The following is a 20,601-nucleotide window of genomic DNA, read 5'->3' on the forward strand; positions in this document are numbered from 1 at the left end:
CAGTTCACAGCACCTCATCTTTGCGTGAAACTACTGAGACCATGGTCCTTCATTAATTATATTAAATCTTTAAAACATATATAGTGTAAGGAGCAGCAAGACATGTTTATCTGAAAATATCTGATGTTGTGTACAGACCGGGAGTAGAAGAGACGAGTAACAGGCATGATACTTCAACACCACTAGAGAGCAGTATGTTATTACAGTAATATCCTGGAGTTCAATCAGCCATCTCCATCTCTCAGGCACGCCTAAAGACCCACCTCTTCACCACGGACTAACCCCCCCATCCACACACACACACACACACACACACACACACACACACACACACACACACACACACACACACACACACACACACACACACACACACACACACACACACACACACACCACCTAGGAAAAGCAAAGGAAACATGGTAAAAGAAGAAAGTTTATATAAGGGTCGTGGTTAGGGTAAAGTAAAGGTAAAGTAAGATTGCTAAAGACTTAAGGAATTAAAACGAAAACAGATTTAATCTACATCAATTTTGAGATGTTGCCACAGATGCTATGGAAGAAATGCTGTGCAGTCATCATGTAACCCCTTTTCCCCGGAAAAAAACTATGCACAAAGGGTATGAACTCTGGGTTGTTATGTTAGTAGGTCACACCTAGTTACATGGGCCTTGTCACACATTGTCCTGGGCTTGTCAATGAGCAATGGCGTTGGTAAGAGCATAATCAGATCTGGGACCAGGCTAACTAAATGCTCTTTTTGAGAAAACAATGTGACAAACGGTATTTCTTATCATTATTCTTGTAGTGTGCAAAAAAAGATATGGAAACATTTTCAGCCTTCGAATTCCTTCGGCAAACCAAGGGCCAAAGTGGGTTGTCCTGAGTGGATACGAGATGGTGAAAGAGGCCTTGGTCAACAATGGTGACAGTTTTGCGGATCGGCCCTCCCTTCCCTTATTTGAAGAGATATATATATATATATATATATATATATATATTGGAAGTCAAGCATCGGGAAGTAAAGGTAATTAGGTGAAGGCGTTTTACACTGCCAATACTGCATACTATGATGATTCAATTATGGTGCTGGATGACTTGTTTTTATTGGAAAGGCAGGACATTGTACTTACCTTACAGTATGTCCATTGACTGATAATTGATGTGACCATATTGGTAATAGTTATCCCTATCTCCGTGCAGTATATAATTATCCCTATCTCCGTGCAGTATCGAAGAGCCCTCACTGCTGCTCGATCAGCCTATTTTTCCAACTTAATTGTGGAAAATAAGAACAATCCGAAATTCCTTTAAGATACTGTCGCAAAGTTATCTAAAAAGCAGCATTCCCCAAGAGAGGATGGCCCTCACTTCAGCAGTAATGAATTAATCAACTTCTTTGATGAAAAGATCATGATCATCAGAAAGCAAATTACGGACTCCTCTTTAAATCTGCGTTTTCCTCCAAAGCTCCGTTGTCCTGAGTCTGCACAACCCTGCCAGGACCTAGGATCAAGGGAGACACTAAAGTGTTTTAGTAATATATCTCTTGACACAATGATGAAAATAATCATGGCCTCTAAACCTTCAAGCTGCATACTGGACCCTATTCCAACTAAACAACTGAAATAGCTGCTTTTTGTGCTTGGCCCTCCTATGTTGAACATAATAAACGGCTCTCTATCCACCGGATGTGTACCAAACTCACTGAAAGTGGCAATAATAAAGCCTCTCTTGAAAAAGCCAAATCTTGACGCAGAAATTATAAAAAACTATCGGCCTATATCGAATCTTCCATTCCTCTCAAAAATTATAGAAAAAGCTGCTGCGCAGCAACTCACTGCCTTCCTGAAGACAAACAATGTATACGAAACACTTCAGTCTGGTTTTAGACCCCATCATAGCACTAAGACTGCACTTGTGACGGTGGTAAATTACCTTTTAATGACGTCAGACCGAGGCTCTGCATCTGTCCTTTTGCTCCTAGATCTTAGTGCTGCTTTTGATACCATTGATCACCACATTCTTTTGGAGAGATTGGAAACCCAAATTGGTCTACATGGACAAGTTCTGGCCTGGTTTAGGTCTTATCTGTCGGAAAGATATCAGTTTGTCTCTGTAAATGGTTTGTCCTCTGACAAATCAGCAGTACATTTTGGTGTTCCTCAAGGTTCCGTTTTAGGACCACTATTGTTTTCACTATATATTTTACCTCTTGGGGATGTCATTCGAAAACATAATGTTAAATTTCACTGCTATGCGGATGACACACAGCTGTACATTTCAATGAAACATGGTGAAGCCCCAAAATTGCCCTCACTAGAAGCCTGTGTCTCAGACATAAGGAAGTGGATGGCTGCAAACTTTCTACTCTTAAACTCGGACAAAACAGAGATGCTTGTTCTAGGTCCCAAGAAACAAAGTGATCTTCTGTTGAATCTGAGAATTAATCTGGATGGTTGTACAGTCGTCTCAAATAAAACTGTGAAGGACCACGGCGTTACTCTGGACCCTGATCTCTCTTTTGAAGAACATATCAAGACTGTTTCAAGGACAGCTTTTTTCCATCTACGTAACATTGCAAAATTCAGAGACTTTCTGTCCAAAAATGACGCAGCAAAATTAATCCATGCCTTTGTTACTTCTAGGTTGGACTACTGCAATGCTCTACTTTCCGGCTACCCGGATAAAGCACTGAATAAACTTCAGTTAGTGCTAAATACGGCTGCTAGAATCCTGACTAGAACCAAAAAATTTGATCATATTACTCCAGTGCTAGACTCCCTACACTGGCTTCCTGTTAAGGCAAGGGCTGAATTCAAGGTTTTACTGCTAATCTACAAAGCATTACATGGCCTTGCTCCTACCTATCTTTCGGATTTGGTCCTGCCATACATACCTACACGTACACTACGGTCACAAGACGCGGGCCTCCTAATTGTTCCTAGAATTTCTAAGCAAACAGCTGGAGGCAGGGCTTTCTCCTATAGAGCTCCATTTTTATGGAATAGTCTGCCTACCCATGTGTGAGACGCAGACTCAGTCTCAACCTTTAAGTCTTTACTGAAGACTCATCTCTTCAGTAGGTCCTATGATTAAGTGTAGTCTGGCCCAAGGGTGTGAAGGCGAACGGAAAGGCTGGAGCAACGATCCGCCCTTGCTGTCTCTGCCTGGCTGGTTTCCCCTCTTTCCACTGGGATTCTCTGCCTCTACCCCTATTACGGGGGCTGAGTCACTGGCTTACTGGTGTTCTTCCATGCCGTCCCTGGGCGGGGTGCGTCACTTGAGTGGGTTGAGTCACTGACGTGGTCTTCCTGTCTGGGTTGGCGCCCCCCTTGGGTTGTGCCGTGGCGGAGATCTTTGTGGGCTATACTCGGCCTTGTCCCGGGATGGTATGTTGGTGGTTGGAGGTATCCCTCCAGTGGTGTGGAGGCTGTGCTTTGGCAAAGTGGGTGGGGTTATATCCTACCTGTTTGGCCCTGTCCGGGGGTTTCATCGGATGGGGCCACAGTGTCTCCTGACCCCTCCTGTCTCAGCCTCCAGTATTTATACTGCAGTAGTTTATGTGTCGGGGGGCTAGGGTCAGTCTGTCACATCTGGAGTATTTCTATTGTCTTTTCCGGTGTCCTGTGTGAATTTAAATATGCTCTCTCTAATTCTCTCTTTCTCTCTTTCTTTCTTTCTCTCTCTCAGAGGACCTGAGCCCTAGGACCATGCCTCAGGACTACCTGGCTTGATGACTCCTTGCTGTCCCCAGTCCACCTGGCCGTGCTGCTGCTCCAGTTCCAACTGTTCTGCCTGCAGCTATGGAACCCTGACCTGTTCACCGGACGTGCTACCTTTCCCAGACCTGCTGTCCCAGACCTGCTGGAACCCTGACCTGTTCACCGGACGTGCTACCTTTCCCAGACCTGCTGTCCCAGACCTGCTGGAACCCTGACCTGTTCACCGGACGTGCTACCTGTCCCAGACCTGCTGTTTTCAACTCTCTAGAGACAGCAGGAGCGGTAGAGATACTCTCAAAGATCGGCTATGAAAAGCCAACTGACATTTACTCCTGAAGTGCTGACCCGTTGCACCCTCGACAACTACTGTGATTATTATTATTTGACCATGTTGGTCATTTATGAACATTTGAACATCTTGGCCATGTTCTGTTATAATCTCCACCCGGCACAGCCAGAAGAGGACTGGCCACCCCTCATAGCCTGGTTCCTCTCTAGGTTTCTTCCTAGGTTTTGGCCTTTCTAGGGAGTTTTTCTTGGCCATGTGCTGTTATAATCTCCACCCGGCACAGCCAGAAGAGGACTGGCCACCCCTCATAGCCTGGTTCCTCTCTAGGTTTCTTCCTAGGTTTTGGCCTTTCTAGGGAGTTTTTCCTAGCCACAGTGCTTCTACACCTGCATTGCTTGCTGTTTGGGGTTTTAGGCTGGGTTTCTGTACAGCACTTTGAGATATCAGCTGATGTAAGAAGGGCTATATAAATAAATTTGATTTGATTTGAATAATATAATATTGTGGAAATATTACATCCTTGTACCTTTAAGTGTATTAGAGTGTCTTAAATTGGACGTTTAGGGGTTCGATCCCCGGTCTACTCATACTAAAGGCAAAACATTTGACCTGGTGCCTATTTTCTTGGATTGGGGTGATAAGAAGCCTGCGACAAATAGCATCCTATCCAGGAGGTGTACCTACTTGAACATCAAGCTACCTCACACTACAGAAACAGGGAATGGGCCGTTCTAACTCAGACAAGGATATTTGTCCAAGGCTTTCTTAGTTACATTTGAGTGTATGGTACAAGTTTTTGCTTCTTCACTGATCACTGAAAACTTTTCGTACACTTAAGTGTGATTATGTCGAATGGGTATCCATGGAAGCAACAGAGGAGGTTTGCTCTCTCTACACTGAGGAACTTTGGACTGGGCAAGAAGAGTCTGGAGCCATCCATCCAGATCGAAGCACAGTGTTTGAATGAAGCCTTTCAGAGTGAACAAGGTACTTGATATGCTTACAGTTCAATTCAAATGTTATTGTCCCCACAAGGAAATTCGTGTACTTTTCAAAACAGATTTGAGTATACACTACACTGACATTGTTATTGTTAAGTTTTCACTTGAGAGGCCTCTGTTTTGGATGTAAAAAACACGCATCAATAAATAATGTATTGATTTATATGGTGACAGGTTCAGTTGAGATCAGGAGTGCTCGCACCAATAGATATTTTTGGGACAAAACTGTATAAGCTATGATGCTTACCCAGAAAAATTATTTCAGACTGAAGTTCAGTGTAAGGATATGACTCACACACAAAAAAAATTATGTTTGTGGTGAGCCATGTTGCTTTTGTCCCACGCAGGAAAACCCTTTAACCCCCAGATGCTGATTAACAACAATGTCTCCAATGTTATCTGCTGTCTTGTGTTTGGTGACCGCTTTGAATACAGCAACGGACAATTCCAAACCCTCATGAAGACTATCAATGAGATTATGTATTTGGAAGGAGGCATTTGGGCTGAAGTAAATCTCTCTCTCCTTTTTCGTAACATTAATTTATATTATATTATATTTAGAATAATCATTAAATATGACTGAACTAGACAGGCGTTCATATTAGCATTGACCCTAGAAGAGAACTGGCAACCCTTCTGAGCTGGGTTCCGCCCTAAGTTTCTTTAAAGATTCCTTCCTTCTAGAGTTTTTCCTGGCAACTGTGTTTCTGCTTCTGCATTGATTGCTCTTTGGGGTTAAGGCTGGATATCTGTAAAGCACTTTGTCACAACAGCTGATGTAAAAAGAGCTTTATAAATAAATGGAATTGAGTGATTGATTGTCTGTCCTCAGATGTATAACATGATGCCGTGGGTCATGCGTCAGGTTCCTGGTCCTCACAGAAGGATCTTCTCTAGCTGGGAGGAGGTCATCTCCTTCATCAAGATCAGGATTCAGGAGCACAAGAAGGACTGCTTCCTCAACGAGATAGAGAAGATGATGGGGATGATGATGATGATGATGATCGTGATGATGCTGATGATGATGATGACTATCACTGATGTAGTGGTAAAAAAAAGTAGTCGGGTAAACACTGATGCCGTTCACAGTGAATATAGTAATTCTCCAGATATTATTATTATTTTTTATAATTGTATAATTTTTTTATAATTGTGTTTTAGTGTATAGAAAATACACAAATGTACATATACAAAGATAATAGACATTTAACATTTGACAAACATAGATCCAGTAAACTAAACATGACGTTGGCAGGGACTTTCAACATAGAGAAAAAAGATGAATAAAGACAAAAAACACCAACTCAGAAGTACATGAACTTCAACAAACATTAATGACATCACACTTGCTCAGACCCACATGCTCCCACCGTATTCATACCCATCCTGTCCCATCTCACAATAACATCCTTTCCCATTTCTCATCTTGTGGATATCTCCAGTACTTGTAACACTTTATGCCATATGGCTTCAAATTGCACTATTTTGTTTTTCTCTCTAGCCAACATTTGTTTAATATTTAAATACTAATGCATTTGATTCATCCAATGTCTTAACAATGGATGATCATTTGATTTCCAGTTCTCAAGTAGATCTTTTTTTTTTATGATTGTTGACAAAAGTATGGTCCAACCCATATTTTCTCCCTATATTTTCAATGCCTTTTGTATGTTTACCCTCCACTACACTGCTGATGATGTTGATGATGATGATGTGGGACTGGAGAAGAGTTACATAAAAAATGTGTATTAGGGAGTACTTTTAGATAAGCAAGTAGTTGTACTATTAGAATATTTTAGGCTGCAGTCCGGGCACACTCACTGTCACACTCTTCGTCGTCTGATAATGAGAACTCACTGTCGGACCAATACGCAGCGGGTTGCGTGCTCAACATCATATTTATTAAATACGTTGAACACGGAAAAAACAAGAAATGCAGAAAACACGACAGGAGACAGTTTTGCAGGCTATGACAACTAGCAGTGCAAAATCAACTACCCACAAAACCCCAGGTGAAAACAAGCTCCTAATATATGACTCTCAATCAGGAACAACGAAGTACAGCTGTTCCTGATCGAGAGCCACACAGACAACAAAGAAATACACAAACCAGAAAACCCCTAGACAACCAAAAACCAGAACATACACCCAAACCCCGGAACACATAAATATAACACCCCTCTAACCTACACATAACCCCCGGACCACATAGAACAAATACCCTCTGCCACGTCCTGACCAAAATACAATTACAAATAATCCCTAATACTGGTCAGGACGTGACACTCACTATCCAAATAATGGGGATTCAAAGCTATTATTTGTATTGCAGTACATGTCCATATTTTTGTATCACATTTTCTTCTTGACACCTTGGTAAATTGGCTTCAGCATCGTCAATAAGTTAAATTGTTAAATATTTTTATAAAGTATCTAGTTTGTTGTGTTTTGTTGCACAGTGGGAAGATGACACAAGGGCTGGGTTTAACTTTGAGAACTTGTCCTTCTGCACTCTGGATCTATTTGTATGGTGGTGGCAGCATCATGCTGTGGGGAGGTTTTTCATCGGCAGGGACTGGGAAACTGGTCATAATTGAATGAATGATGGATGGCGCAAAATACAGAGAAAGTCTTGAGGGAAACCTGTTTCAGTCTTCCAGAGATTTGAGACTGGGATGGAGGTTTACCTTCCAGCAGGACAATGACCCTAAACATACTGCTAAAGCAACACTCACGTGGTTTAAGGGGAAATATTTGAATGTCTTGGAATGGCCTAGTCAAAGCCCAGACCTCAATCCAATTGAGAATCTATGGTATGACTTAAAGATTGCTGAACACCAGCAGAACCCATCTAACTTGAAGAAGCTGGAGCAGTTTTGCCTTGAAGAATGGGCAAAAATCACAGTGGCTAGATGTGCCAAGCTTATAGAGACATACCCCAAGAGACTTGCAGCTGTAATTGCTGCAAAACGTGGCTCTACAAAGTTTTGACTTTGGGAGGGGTGAATAGTTATGCATGGTCAAGTTTTTTTGTTGTTGTCTTATTTCTTGTTTGTTTCACAATAAAAAATAAATTGCATCTTCAAAGTGGTAGGCATGTTGTATAAATCAATTGATATGAACCCCCAAAAATCTATTTTAAATCCAGGTTGTAAGGCAACAAAATAGGAAAAAATGCCAAGGAGGATGAATACTTTTGCAAGCCACTGTAAGCCAGGCAAAATCGGCATTATCAGCTCATTGTTATGGATGTATCCAAATGAATGTCAATAGAAAATGGCTACTGTCCTCTTATTTTGGCTGCAGAGATTGTGACTGTGTTATCTGTAGCTAGCTAGATAAGAACATTGCCAGTGAGCATGGCAATGGAACATAAAGAACGAATAACTGGGTCGCGTCCATAAATATAGAACTAATCGAGTGAACGACTGGATCGCGGGTCTATGGCAAACCAAAAGTTGAGAAAGTATGAATTTGCTTATATAAATGAAACTATCAATGGAAGTGTTTTATTTCTACCGGTAAATGTGTGCTTAGTCTTGTTTTCTTTGGCAACTGTGGTATAAGCAGGATAAACAGCTTAAACAAATGTGACGCAATAAACTTTGCTTTTATTCTGGCTGCAGAGGTTGTGACTATGTAGCCGTAGCTAATAAGCTAACTAGCAGCAAGCAAGGGATAAGAACGTTGCCACTGAGGAGGGCAAAGGAAAAATCGATTTGATTTATTAGGATCCCCATTCGCCGACGCCAATGGCGAGAGTTAGTCTTACTTGGGTCCAACACATAACGAAAAATACATTACAAACCAAAGACTTTACTATTTACATCTATTTAAAAACGTGAACATGTAGTGTGTGTGTGTGAGTGAGTGCGCATCTATCAGTTCCACATAAATGTCAGTGCATGCACACAACAAGTAGGTCACATGGGGGAGAGGAGTTGTGCAGTGAGGTGTTGCTTTATTTGTTTATTAAACCAGGTTTGCTGTTCACTTGAGCTATATGAGATGGAAGGGACTTCCATGCACTCTTGGCTCAACATAAAACGGTACTTTTCCTTGAATTTCATCTGGACCTGGGGGCTGTGAAATGTCCCCTGGGAGCATGTCTGGTGGGGTAAGTGTGTGTGTCAGTGTTGTGTGTAAGTTGACTATGCAAACAATTTTGAATTATAAACACATTAATGTTTCTTATAAAAACAAGAAGTTATGTATTCAGTCTTTCCTCAACTCTTAGCCAAGAGAGACTGGCATGCATAATATTAACATTAGCATTCTCATTACATTGGCGAGCAAGACGTGCAACTTAACTAGATATTTCTTTGCAGCACTTGACCCTATGACTGGACAATAATCAAGATAAGATAAAACTAGAGTCTGCAGGACTTACTTTGTGGAAAGTAGTGTCAAAAAAGCAGAGCATCTCTTTATTACGGACAGACCTCTCCCCATCTTTACAACCATTGAATCTATATGTCTTGACCATGACAGTTTACAATCTAAGGTAACCCCAAGTAATTTAGTCTCCTCAACTTGTTCAACAACCACACCATTCATTACCAGATTCAGCTGAGGTCTAGAACTTAAGGAATGATTTGTACCACAGTTTTAGAGCTGTTCAGGACCAGTTTATTACTGGCCACCCATTCCAAAACAGAGTGCAACTCTTTGTTAAGGATTTCAGTGACTTCATTAGCTGCGGTTGCTGATGTGTATATAATTGAATCATCAGCATACATGGATGCACATGCTTTCTTTAAAACCAGTGGCAGGTCATTGGTAAAAATAGAAAAGAGTAGAGTGCCTAGAGAACTGTCTTGCGGTGCACCACACTTTACATGTTTGACATTAGAGAAGCTTCAGAAAACCCTCTGAGTTACACAATCGTTCAAAAGTTTGGGGTCACTTAGAAATGTCCTTGTTTCTGAAAGAAAATAACATTTTTGTCCATTAAAATAACATCAAATTGATCAGAAATACAGTGTAGACATTGTTAATGTTGTAAATGACTATTGTAGCTGGAAACGGCAGATTTTTAATGGAATATCTACATAGGCGTACTGAGGCGCATTATCACCAACCATCACTCCTATGTTCCAATGGAACATTGTTTTAGCTAATCCAAGGCTCAAAATGGCCAGAAACAAATAACTTTCTTCTGAAACTCGTCAGTCTGTTCTTGTTCTGAGAAATTAAGGCAATTCCATGCAAGAAGGGAGTAGTACACAGCGTTCTACGAGATCTTCAGTTTCTTGGCAATTTCACGCCTGGAATAGCCTTCATTTCTCAGAACAAGAATAGACTGACGAGTTTGAGAAGAAAGTTATTTGTTTCTGGCCATCCCACAAATGCTGATGCTCCAGATTCTCAATTAGTCTAAAGAAGGCCAGTTTTATTGTTTCTTTAATCAGGACTAGTCTTCAGCTGTGCTAACATAATTGCAAAAGGGTTTTATAATAGTTTTAGTGTTATTTAATAGTAGTATTTCATTGTTTTGATGTCTTCACTATTATTCTACAATGTAGAAAATAGTAAAAAATAAAGAAAAAACAATTGAATGAGTAGGTGTACTAAAGCTTTTGACCGGTGGCGTACGTTTTCTCAACAACAGATTATGGTCAATAATATCAAAGGCTGCACTGAAATCTATTAGTACAGCTCCTACAATCTTCTTATTATCAATGTATTTCAACCAATCATCAGTCATTTCTGTCAGTGCAGTACATGTTGAGTGCCCTTTTCTATAAGCATGCTGAAAGTCTGTTCATTTGTTTATGGTGAAATATCATTGTATTTGGTCAAATGCATTTTTTTCCAACAGTTTGCTGTGAGCTGGCAGCAATCTGATAGGTCTGCTGTTAGAACCAGTAAAGGCCGCTTTACCACTCTTGGGTAACGGAATGACTTTGGCTTCTCTCCAGGCCGATAGACAAAGACTTTCCTCTGGACTCAGATTAAAGATACTGTATGACATATCGGAGTGGCTATAGAGTCAGCTACCATCCTCAGTAGCTCTCCATCTAAGTTGTCAATGCCAGGAGGTTTCTCATTATTGATTAATAACAATAATTTCCCCACCTCTCCTACACTAACTTTACAAAATTCAAACTTACAATGCTTTTCTTTCATATTTTTATTATTTTTCTGCATGAGTACGAAGGCTTACTGTTCAGTGTTGGCATTTCCTGCCTAATTTTGCCCACTTTGCCAATGAAGTAATCATAAAAATAACTGGCAACATCAAATGGTTTTGTGATGAATAAGCAATCTGATTCAATGAGATGGAGTTGAATTTGTCTTTCTGCCCATAATTTAATTTAAAGTACTCCAAAGTTTTTTGATCTTGGCTTCATAAAACAGATTCTTCTTCTTTTTGTTTGAGTTTAGTCACATCATTTCTCAACTTGCAGTAAGTCAGCCAGATGTGCAGTCAGACTTATTAGCCACTCCTTTTGCCCCATTTCTTTCAACCATGCAGTTTTTCAATTTCTCATCAATCCATGGAGCCTTAACAGTTCTAACAGTCAGTTTCTTAAAACAGGGGCATTTTTATCAATAATTGGAAGAAGCAATTTCATAAATTCATCAAGTGCAGCATGTGGATGCTCCTTATTAATCACATCAGACCTGAGCTGTATTGCAAAAAAAAGTGACAAATGGTATTATTTTATACTAATTACATTTCTCAGAGAAAGAGATTTGGTTTAACAAGTAATATCTTTTTTAAGATAGGGGTCAAAATGATTGGATCCCCAGTTTTCAATACTCCAGCACCCTTCCCTTGTGAGGATAACGACACAGCCTTTTTCTGTCACGTTTGTCGTAGGATGAAGGAGCGGACCAAAGCGCAGCGTGTGTATCGTTCCACATTTTCTTTATTAAACTGTGAAACTATGCAATACATACAAATAAACTGAATAAACAAAAACAACAAACCGTGATGAAGAGTTAACATACACGTACTCAAAAACAATCTCCCACAAACCCAGGTGGGAAAAACGCCTACTAAAGTATGATCTCCAATTAGAGACAACGATGACCAGCTGCCTCTAATTGGAGATCATCCCAAACAAAAACCCAACATAGAAATACAAAACTAGAACATAACAACATAGAAAATCTATACTAGAAGAAAAAAAACTGTCACGCCCTGACCTACTATATCATAGAAAATAACAGCTTTCTATGGTCAGGACGTGACATTTTCTAAAATGTTTTATGAGACATTGGAAGAGATCCTAAACCATTCCTTCATATAGAATCTTTCCAGATACTTGATATCCTTTGTCTGCGCTTATGGACTGCCCTTTTCAATTCAAACTACAGGTTTTCAATGGATTTCAAGTTCGGAGACTGAGATGCCATTGCAAAATGTAGATTTTGTGGTCATCTAACCATTTCTTTGTGTATTTTGATGTGTGCTTGGGGTTATTGTATTGCTGGAAGATCTGCTTGTGGACAAGTGTCAATCTCATGGCAGAGGCAACCAGTTTTGTGGCTGAAATGTCCTGGTACTTGATAAAGTTCATGATGCCGTTGACAGATGCCGTTGACCTTAACAAGGGCCACAGAACGAGTAGAAGCAAATTCGCAGGGTTTTATCCATATACTGTACATTTGATGTGGAAATGTCCAATTCACCTCCATACATTTTTTGGCCCGGTATCGGGTTTCCTTTAGATGAGTCCCGTGACACTTGTGGGGATCATAGAGAAAAACACCATCACGTTCGTCAGAGTCTCATCTTTCCATAGATGGGTCAAATTAGTTTGTAGCCCAAACCATTCGGACGCTACAGACGTTTTCTTGAGAATAACAATTTTCGGGATCTCTCTTTCTCTGAGCAATTGTATTTGTATAAAATAATATAATTATACACATTTTTTTGAGCATATAATAGAACTTAGTATTTACATTATTTATTTTATACAGTTATTTTTGCTCATCTTTATCAAGGGTGGCAATAATTATGGACTCAACTGTACATGTTGTTATACATATAGGCTGAGCCCCAGGTGTGCCTGTGCATTTATTTATTTCTTTTAAACAGGGTTAATCACATGCATGTGATGTTATTGTAGATTATATGTGTGTGGGGTGGCATTTTCTCTGGTGTTCCCTCTTGTAAAAATGCTGATACTGCATTTATGAGAATCTCAGGAAATATTGGGCTTGATTCATTCGCAGCGCTGAAGAGATGCACTACAGCTTGATAAAAATAAAAACATTTAATCCAGTTTCTTCTTCTGTTTGTAGAGTTTAGACACATAATTTCTCAACTTGCAGTTAGTCAGCCAGTCAGATGTGAAGCCAGACTTATTAGCCACTCCTTTTGCCCCATTTCTTTCAACCATACAGTTTTTCAATACATGGAGCCTTAAGAGTTCTAACAGTCACTTTCAGTGTGATGCATGTTGGTGCATGTTTATCAATCATTGGAAGAAGCAATATCATAAATTCATCAAGTGCAGCATCAGGACGCTCCTTATTAATCACATCAGACCAACAAATATTTTTAACATCATCCACATAAGAGTCACAGCAAAATATTTTCTATGATCTCTTATATGCTTCTTTAGGTCCAGCTTTTGGGACTTTGGCTTTTCTGAATATAGCCACTAAATTGTGATCACTGCATCCAATGGGTACGGATACAGCTTTAGAACAAAGTTCTATAGTATTAGTAAAAATGTGATCAATACATGTGGATGATCTTGTTCCTGCAGTGTTTGTAAACACCCTGGTAGGTTGATTAATAATCTGAACCAGATGACAGGCACTGGTTACAGTGAGAAGCTTCCTCTTGAGTGGACAGCCTGATGAAAACCAGTCAATATTCAGATCCCAAAGAAAGTAGACCTCTCTGTTTACATCACATACACTAGCAAGCATTTTACAAATATTATTTAGATACTGACTATTAGCTCTTGGTGGCCTATAGCAAAACCCCAAAAGAAAAGGCTTTAGATGTGTGAGGTGAACCTGCAACCACAACACTTCAATAACATTTGACATAAGATCTTCTCTGAACATTACAGGGATATGGCTCTGACTATATACAGCAACACCTCCCCATAAGAACGAACGACTGTGTAGAGTCCGTAAATATCAAACTAATTGAACGAACAACTGGTCATGTCTCTAGCAACCAACAGATGAGAAAGTATGAATTTGCTTATAAAAATATCAATATCAACGAAAAGAAAGTATTTCTACCAGTAAATGTGTGCTTTCATATTTTTTTATTTGGCAAATGTGGTATAACCGCGATAAATACCTCCGTTCTGTACATTACCTTGGAAATATTAACTCAGCTGGGTCATCCATGATTTCCAAGGTAATGTACAGAACATCAGCATTAATCCCTTACTTATCCACCTCATTTTCAAACGCTTTTAAAACATTTGGTTGTGCATCAGCATTCACAATTTGCCAATGTCAGCTAAAGATTTTTAGATTGGTAAGTTAGTATAGCGGACAGCTATCTTAACTTGTAGTAAGCAAGGTCGAATTACCGACCGAGGTGGGGCCCATTGATCATCAGTTACCATATTAAAAGCTGCAAACATTTGCCTCCATCCTATGACAAAATGTGTTTAATTGCATGAAATTAGCTATAAAATTGCTAAATATTCTCTCAGCAAACTTGCTTTAAAATGGCAAAATGTTCTCTACGCCCTATGGCAAAATGTGCAGAATTGCAGGAAAATATCTCTTGTTTTCAGAGAAAGGTGTGTGGGGGGGAGGGGGGAGTTTAAATACACTAATCACAACCAAGGCAGGTTGGATAAAAGTCTGCGATGTTAATGTGGGCTAATTGTGGTCTCCTCCCTGCTGCCTTCAAGCTTGATTGAATTTAAGGCTTACAAAGCACTGTTAATTGGATATCCCTAATTAGTGTTAGACCACACTTCATATATTTTCATGAGTTTGGAAAGAAAATTGTCCGTTCTCAATGTCAAAGTACAACACAGTAAAGATGCTGTGAGTGAATATTATCATTTTAAAACATTGACATTACCAATTCCCGAACCATTTCGAATAAAAGCCTGTAAACCTAAAGCTGATTAAGAAATAAAAAACTATTCTCTTTTGAATTGTTTTTGGGCAACTTTGATGGGGATGGGAACACAAAAAATCAGAACTCACTGCAGAGAACATTTTTAAGTTAATTCTACTCATTTTGCAATGGGATGTAGAGAAAATGTTGTTGTTTTAAAGCTAGCTTGCTGCAATTCTACACATTTTGCCATGGGGCGGAGAGAAGATTTTGGAATTTTATGACAACTTTAATGCAAATGTTTAAGTTTTGGTGTTAATTTGTGAAATTCTACTTGTTTTGCCATGGAGTGGAGAGGAAAATTAGCAGTTTTACAGCAAATTTCCTGCCATGAGAAATGTTTGCAGTTGTTAATATGATATTTATTACATTTTTTGGGAGGGGTAACACAATCAGAATGTGTTTTCGGACAGCTAGATATACCTACTTACATTCTGGAAGCTAATAAACTGCATATAGTTAAAATATTTTGCAATCAGAATACAATATTAACATCTGTAACTTGTGAAATCTCTTAACTCTGGAAATGTAAAATAAGGGAGAAATATAAATGTAATCAATAAGAAACTGACAAGGACTACTTCTTTTGGTCTTTATTCTTGCTCAGCTTTTTGGACACACTGGAAATCACAGACTGCAAGGAGAGGGGACTAAGTGGTGAGGAAAGACTTGATCCAAAGCCTGGTGAAACTAGACCTTGTGCTTGATGTGCAGAGAATTTTCTTGCAACAATGGTACATGTAGAAATAGAATGAATAGAAAGGACTACTGTATTATGCTCTATTACTCATGAAATGCAATCTATGCATGGCATTTCTATATGTGACATTATGCAGCATCACTGTGCATTGCAGAAGTTACTGTTAAGTACACCATGATTTCCCCCAATGCATTTAACCATTAGAGGGAGCATACAGTAAAGCAGTAGAATAGGAGAGAGAACCCCCTTAGCTTTGAGGTCACCTTGGCAGCATGGTACACACCACACACACACACACACAACAGCAGCAGCAGCTCTTAGCCCTTAGTAGTGAGGTAATACAGAATGAAAGGCTTCAAATATCATTGGGTGCATTTGGGACGTTCCCATTGCTATACATAATATTATAAAATATATCAGAACTGTAAGCTCTTGCTGAGATAGAAGATTGAAGTCACGGGGAGCATTTGGAATGACACGGTACACATAGAAGTTATTCATCTGAAATATGTAACACGTGAAATAAAAATAAAAATGTGTGAAATACGCATGCACATGCACATCTTCATCATGTGTTTTTTTGTGTAATATAAATTGTAGTTTCCATAGAATGAAATGACCTTGGTTTCACCAGTCATGTGTTACAACGTCAAGAGAAAAAAACAAATATTGTCTCACCCTCATATTGTACCTGGAACGTTATGATTTTGTAGAGATCACATCTTGCTCATGGATAGGAGCTAAATTGAATTGATCGTCACTGCACTTCAACCACTACACTGTACATTTAAGACTGTGTGTGTGTGTGTGTATGTGTGTGTGTGTGTGTGTGTGTGTGCGTGCGTGCGTGCGTGCGTGCCTGTGTGTGAGTGTGTGCATATGTGTGTGTGTGTCTGTGTGTCTGTGTGTGTGTGTGTGTGTGTGTGTGTGTGTGTGTGTGTGTGTGTGTGTGTGTGTGTGTGTGTGTGTGTGTGTGTGTGTGTGAACGAGAGATTAGTCACAGTCAAATATTTGGATCACATTTAGAGAGTGCAATGTGTACAGGTAAAGGCTTACCAAGAACAAGCCACAATGATGAGTGACAGGATGGTGAAATTCAGAAAAAGAATCAGTCCACTCCAACAGTTAGTTATTCCTCTGTTTCAGATCATCCTCACCGTGATGATGAATCCAGTTCAATGTCAAACTTTTGCATCCAGTGCTGTAAAATTGTCCATCTCCTTTGTTTTAAGACTTTTCAATACTTTTTGTCCTCATTTTAACAACCTCATGACAAAACATCAGACGATGCCACTGCTGTACTGTAATGGACAGTGGATATCGGTTTGTGATAGACTAGGTTGCTCCATTTATGAAGGAAACCCAAGCAAACTGTCTGTTTCCTTTCCCTCTTATCCGATATCAGATGACTGTTGTGTCCAAGGTTTAGGTCCCAGTGTGTGTATCCCGGGGCAGCTGTAACGTCTCGTCTATGGTCACTATGAGCTCTTCTGGTTGGGCAGTCGCCCCCAGGCAGTTACTGTGGTTACAGGTAATGTAGTTCATCTCTACCAACCGTGGCCTTTCGCTCATCTCACTCATCTCGTTCACGCTGTTGGTGATACAGTTTATGTCACTCTTACTCCTGTTGGTCACTCTGCAGCCACCAAACAACCTGCAGTCTAGAGGAGACAGAGAGAGAGAACATTTCTCAAGCCTCGTTTATACATGGGACTAACATGCGTCCTTTGTCCTGATCTTATCCACATTCTGATTGTTCCCCCATTTTCCGACATGTGTCTACACATGGTATTAAAATGTGTCTCATCCATCCACTGTGTCTGCATTGTGACCACATTTCCTGGTCCCTTCCTTTATGTCAATTATTTGAAAGATATTATTTCAAAATAATATGCGTTTATTCATGTATAAATATCCACCATGGATTTTTAGTAGGATTTAAATGAATTTATTTGAGATATTTTTGTCACTGATTTACACAAAATACTCAATAATGTCAAAGTGAAAATTACAGATTCATACACAATAAATAACAAAAATGTATTGGTGATATATGGTACGTATTTAACCCCTTTGTTATGGAAAATGAAAATTAGTTCAGGAGTAAAAAAATGCTTAATAAATCACATAAGTTGCATAGATTCACTCTGTGTGCAATAATAGAGTTTAACATGATTTATGAATGACTACCCTGTCTCTGTACCCTCCACACACAATTATCTGTAAGGTCCTACAGACTAGCAGTGATTTTCAAGCACAAATTCAAGCACAAAGACCAGGGAGCTTTTCTAAAGAAGGTTACCTATTGGTAGATGGGTAAAAAAATATATATATACCTTTGAGCATGGTGAAGATATTAAGTAAGCTTTGGATGGTGTATCAATACACACAGTCCCTACAAAGATACAGGTGTCCTTCCAAACTGACTAATACTGCAACAACAAAAAATGAATACAAAGTGTTATGTTTGGGGCAAATCTAACACAACACATCACTGAGTATCACTCTCCATATTATTTGTATTTTATTTTTGTATTTTACCCGCTTTTTTCTCCCCAATTTTAAAGGGCAAATATTGCACAATCCAGGTGTGCAAAGTTCTTAGAGACTTACCCGAAAGGACGCACAGCTGTAATTGCTGCCAATGGAGTCTCTAACATGTATTGACTCAGGTGGGTGAATTCTTATCTAATCAAGACATAATAGTGTTTAATTTTTCATTCATTTTTAAAGAATGTTGGAATATTCTTCCACTTTGAAGAAACATTCCAACATTCCATATTATTTTGTGTAGATCATTGACAAAAAATGACAATTACAACCATTGTAATCACACTTTGTAACACAACAAAATGAGAAGAAATCTGAGGGGGTGAATAGTTATGATAGGCACTGTACTGCTCACGCTGCATGCTAATGGCTTCCAACACCACACACAGCAAACAAACACACACAAACACACACAAACTCCACACATAGCATTCATAGATGATGTGCTGCTGTGGACTACATGAGGAGGACAGGACAATAGGAAATGCCTGCAGCTGAATGTGAATGTGAGAAAGACTTAAATTCATGACATTCAAAAGAACAAGACTGCAAACTTCATTTGACGCAGGGTTATGATTGCTTTACTATTCGTAATTCCATTAGAGGCAAAACACCATCAAATTGGGTGTGACCCAAATGGCACCCTATTCCCTATAAAGTGCACTACTTTTGACAAAACAATGTTGCACTATGTAGGGAATATGGTACCATTTGGGACGCAGTTTTTAAATTGTTTCTGGGGAAACGCCTCACCCGCCTGCCTGCCTGCCATTCACACACACCACACACCACCCCATCATGTGGGGGAGAGATCTTGATTGGAAGACATCAATCATTGGGGTGTCAGATAGGGAGCTGGAATTAAGGCAGACAGACAATGGAAAGAGCAGAGAGAAGGATGAGTGTATTGTGAAATTGTGTTCTTCAACTCGGTCCCACACACTCGAACATGCATGTACACATGCACACGCACCACCTACACACACACACACACACACACACACACACACACACACACACACACACACACACACACACACACACACACACACACACACACACACACACACGTCTGACATACTGTTAGGATGTGCTGTAGGGTATTTGCCCTTGCTTTAGCAGACCCAGCAAACCGGAACATTCCCAGAACATTAGTTACGATTCCCATTAAGTTCTAGATAGGGTTTTATGTAACATTGGGATGATAACATCGCAAAAACATTTTTAAAAAAGATTTAAAAAGAAATATCCTTTGAATGTTCTCCTAACATTCATAAAAATGTGCACAACATTTGTAACAAACACTACAGAACATTCCCCAAAAGTTCTCATTAAGTTTCCAGGTAATGTAATACCACAATGTACCACTAATGTTTTCCCAGCAAACCAAAATTGTGACCTGATTCAAGAAACTATTTGTATGTCGCAAGTCACAACTATACAGGAGAGCCACTTGAAAGTAAAACGATTTTAACAAACTTGTATGCCATCTGTAAATACAAATAAAAATGTTAAATTACGAGCCTTGTTGGTTAAGCCACAGAAAAAGAGAGATAATGAGTGGGCTGGACATGCCGAAAGAGAAGTTCCGGATTGGTCTGCCATATATAAGGCTTCTGTCTATTTGAGCTCGTCAGTCTGTGTTGGTATTCCTGTCGAACGCAGCTTTTTTTTAAATGTATTGTGTAGTGGAACTGCATAAGTATTGCTCTCCACTTTCTGGGGATCAAATTTTGAAATCAGTGGAATTGGAGTATGATAGCTAAAGAGATGGAGAAAACACCTGTCTCTGGATTACATCTTCAAACTAAGGGCAACCGTGGTATGGCATTCCTGACAGGGAGATGCGTCCATCATGCATGAGGATGTATACAGGTAAGATAGTCTAGCATTAGCAAGCTACATTTTCAGATATTACATGTTTCTAATTTTGAGATTTAATTTCAAGATAAAGGGTACTGTTAACTAGCTAGCTAACATTAGCTGGCTGGCTCCCTAGTTAACTTTAGCTGGCTGGCTCGTTAGCTAACGTTACGTGATGTGTGTAAACTTACACTTTGTTTACCTAGCTAGGTCCATTGTTTACCTAGCTAGCTAGCTATATGTCTTGAGCTACAGTGTACTGTTAGCTAGCTAACTAACGTTAGCTGGCTGGCTCACTAGCTGACATTATTATTTGCTTCCCAGAGCCATTTGTTTTTCTAGTTAGAGCCTAATGTTAGCTAGCTAACATTGAACCTGGTTGGTTAGCTCCCAACACTGTGGCATTGTTGGCA

At 39.6% G+C, this 20,601-nt stretch overlaps 1 protein-coding gene across 1 annotated transcript; it reads left to right on the top strand.

The window, feature by feature from the left end:
- Positions 1-698: 698 nt before the first annotated feature.
- Positions 699-8,650, top strand: LOC115157896 (cytochrome P450 2J1-like). Its single transcript, XM_029706232.1, has 7 exons — positions 699-714; positions 809-979; positions 4,846-5,001; positions 5,363-5,523; positions 5,848-6,030; positions 7,475-7,540; positions 8,642-8,650. The coding sequence occupies exons 1-7, from the start codon at positions 699-701 to the stop codon at positions 8,648-8,650; spliced, it is 762 nt and encodes a 253-aa protein (XP_029562092.1).
- The last annotated feature ends 11,951 nt before the right edge of the window (positions 8,651-20,601 follow it).

The sequence above is a fragment of the Salmo trutta genome, chromosome 22 (assembly GCF_901001165.1).
Source record: "Salmo trutta chromosome 22, fSalTru1.1, whole genome shotgun sequence".
Lineage (NCBI taxonomy): Eukaryota > Metazoa > Chordata > Actinopteri > Salmoniformes > Salmonidae > Salmo > Salmo trutta.

Coding starts and splice junctions, on each gene's coding strand:
- LOC115157896 (XM_029706232.1), top strand. Junction 980..4,845: donor ATTTGAAGAGATATATATAT/ATATATATATAT, acceptor AACTTTTCGTAC/ACTTAAGTGTGATTATGTCG. Junction 6,031..7,474: donor TGATGATGATCGTGATGATG/CTGATGATGATG, acceptor TTTGTTGCACAG/TGGGAAGATGACACAAGGGC.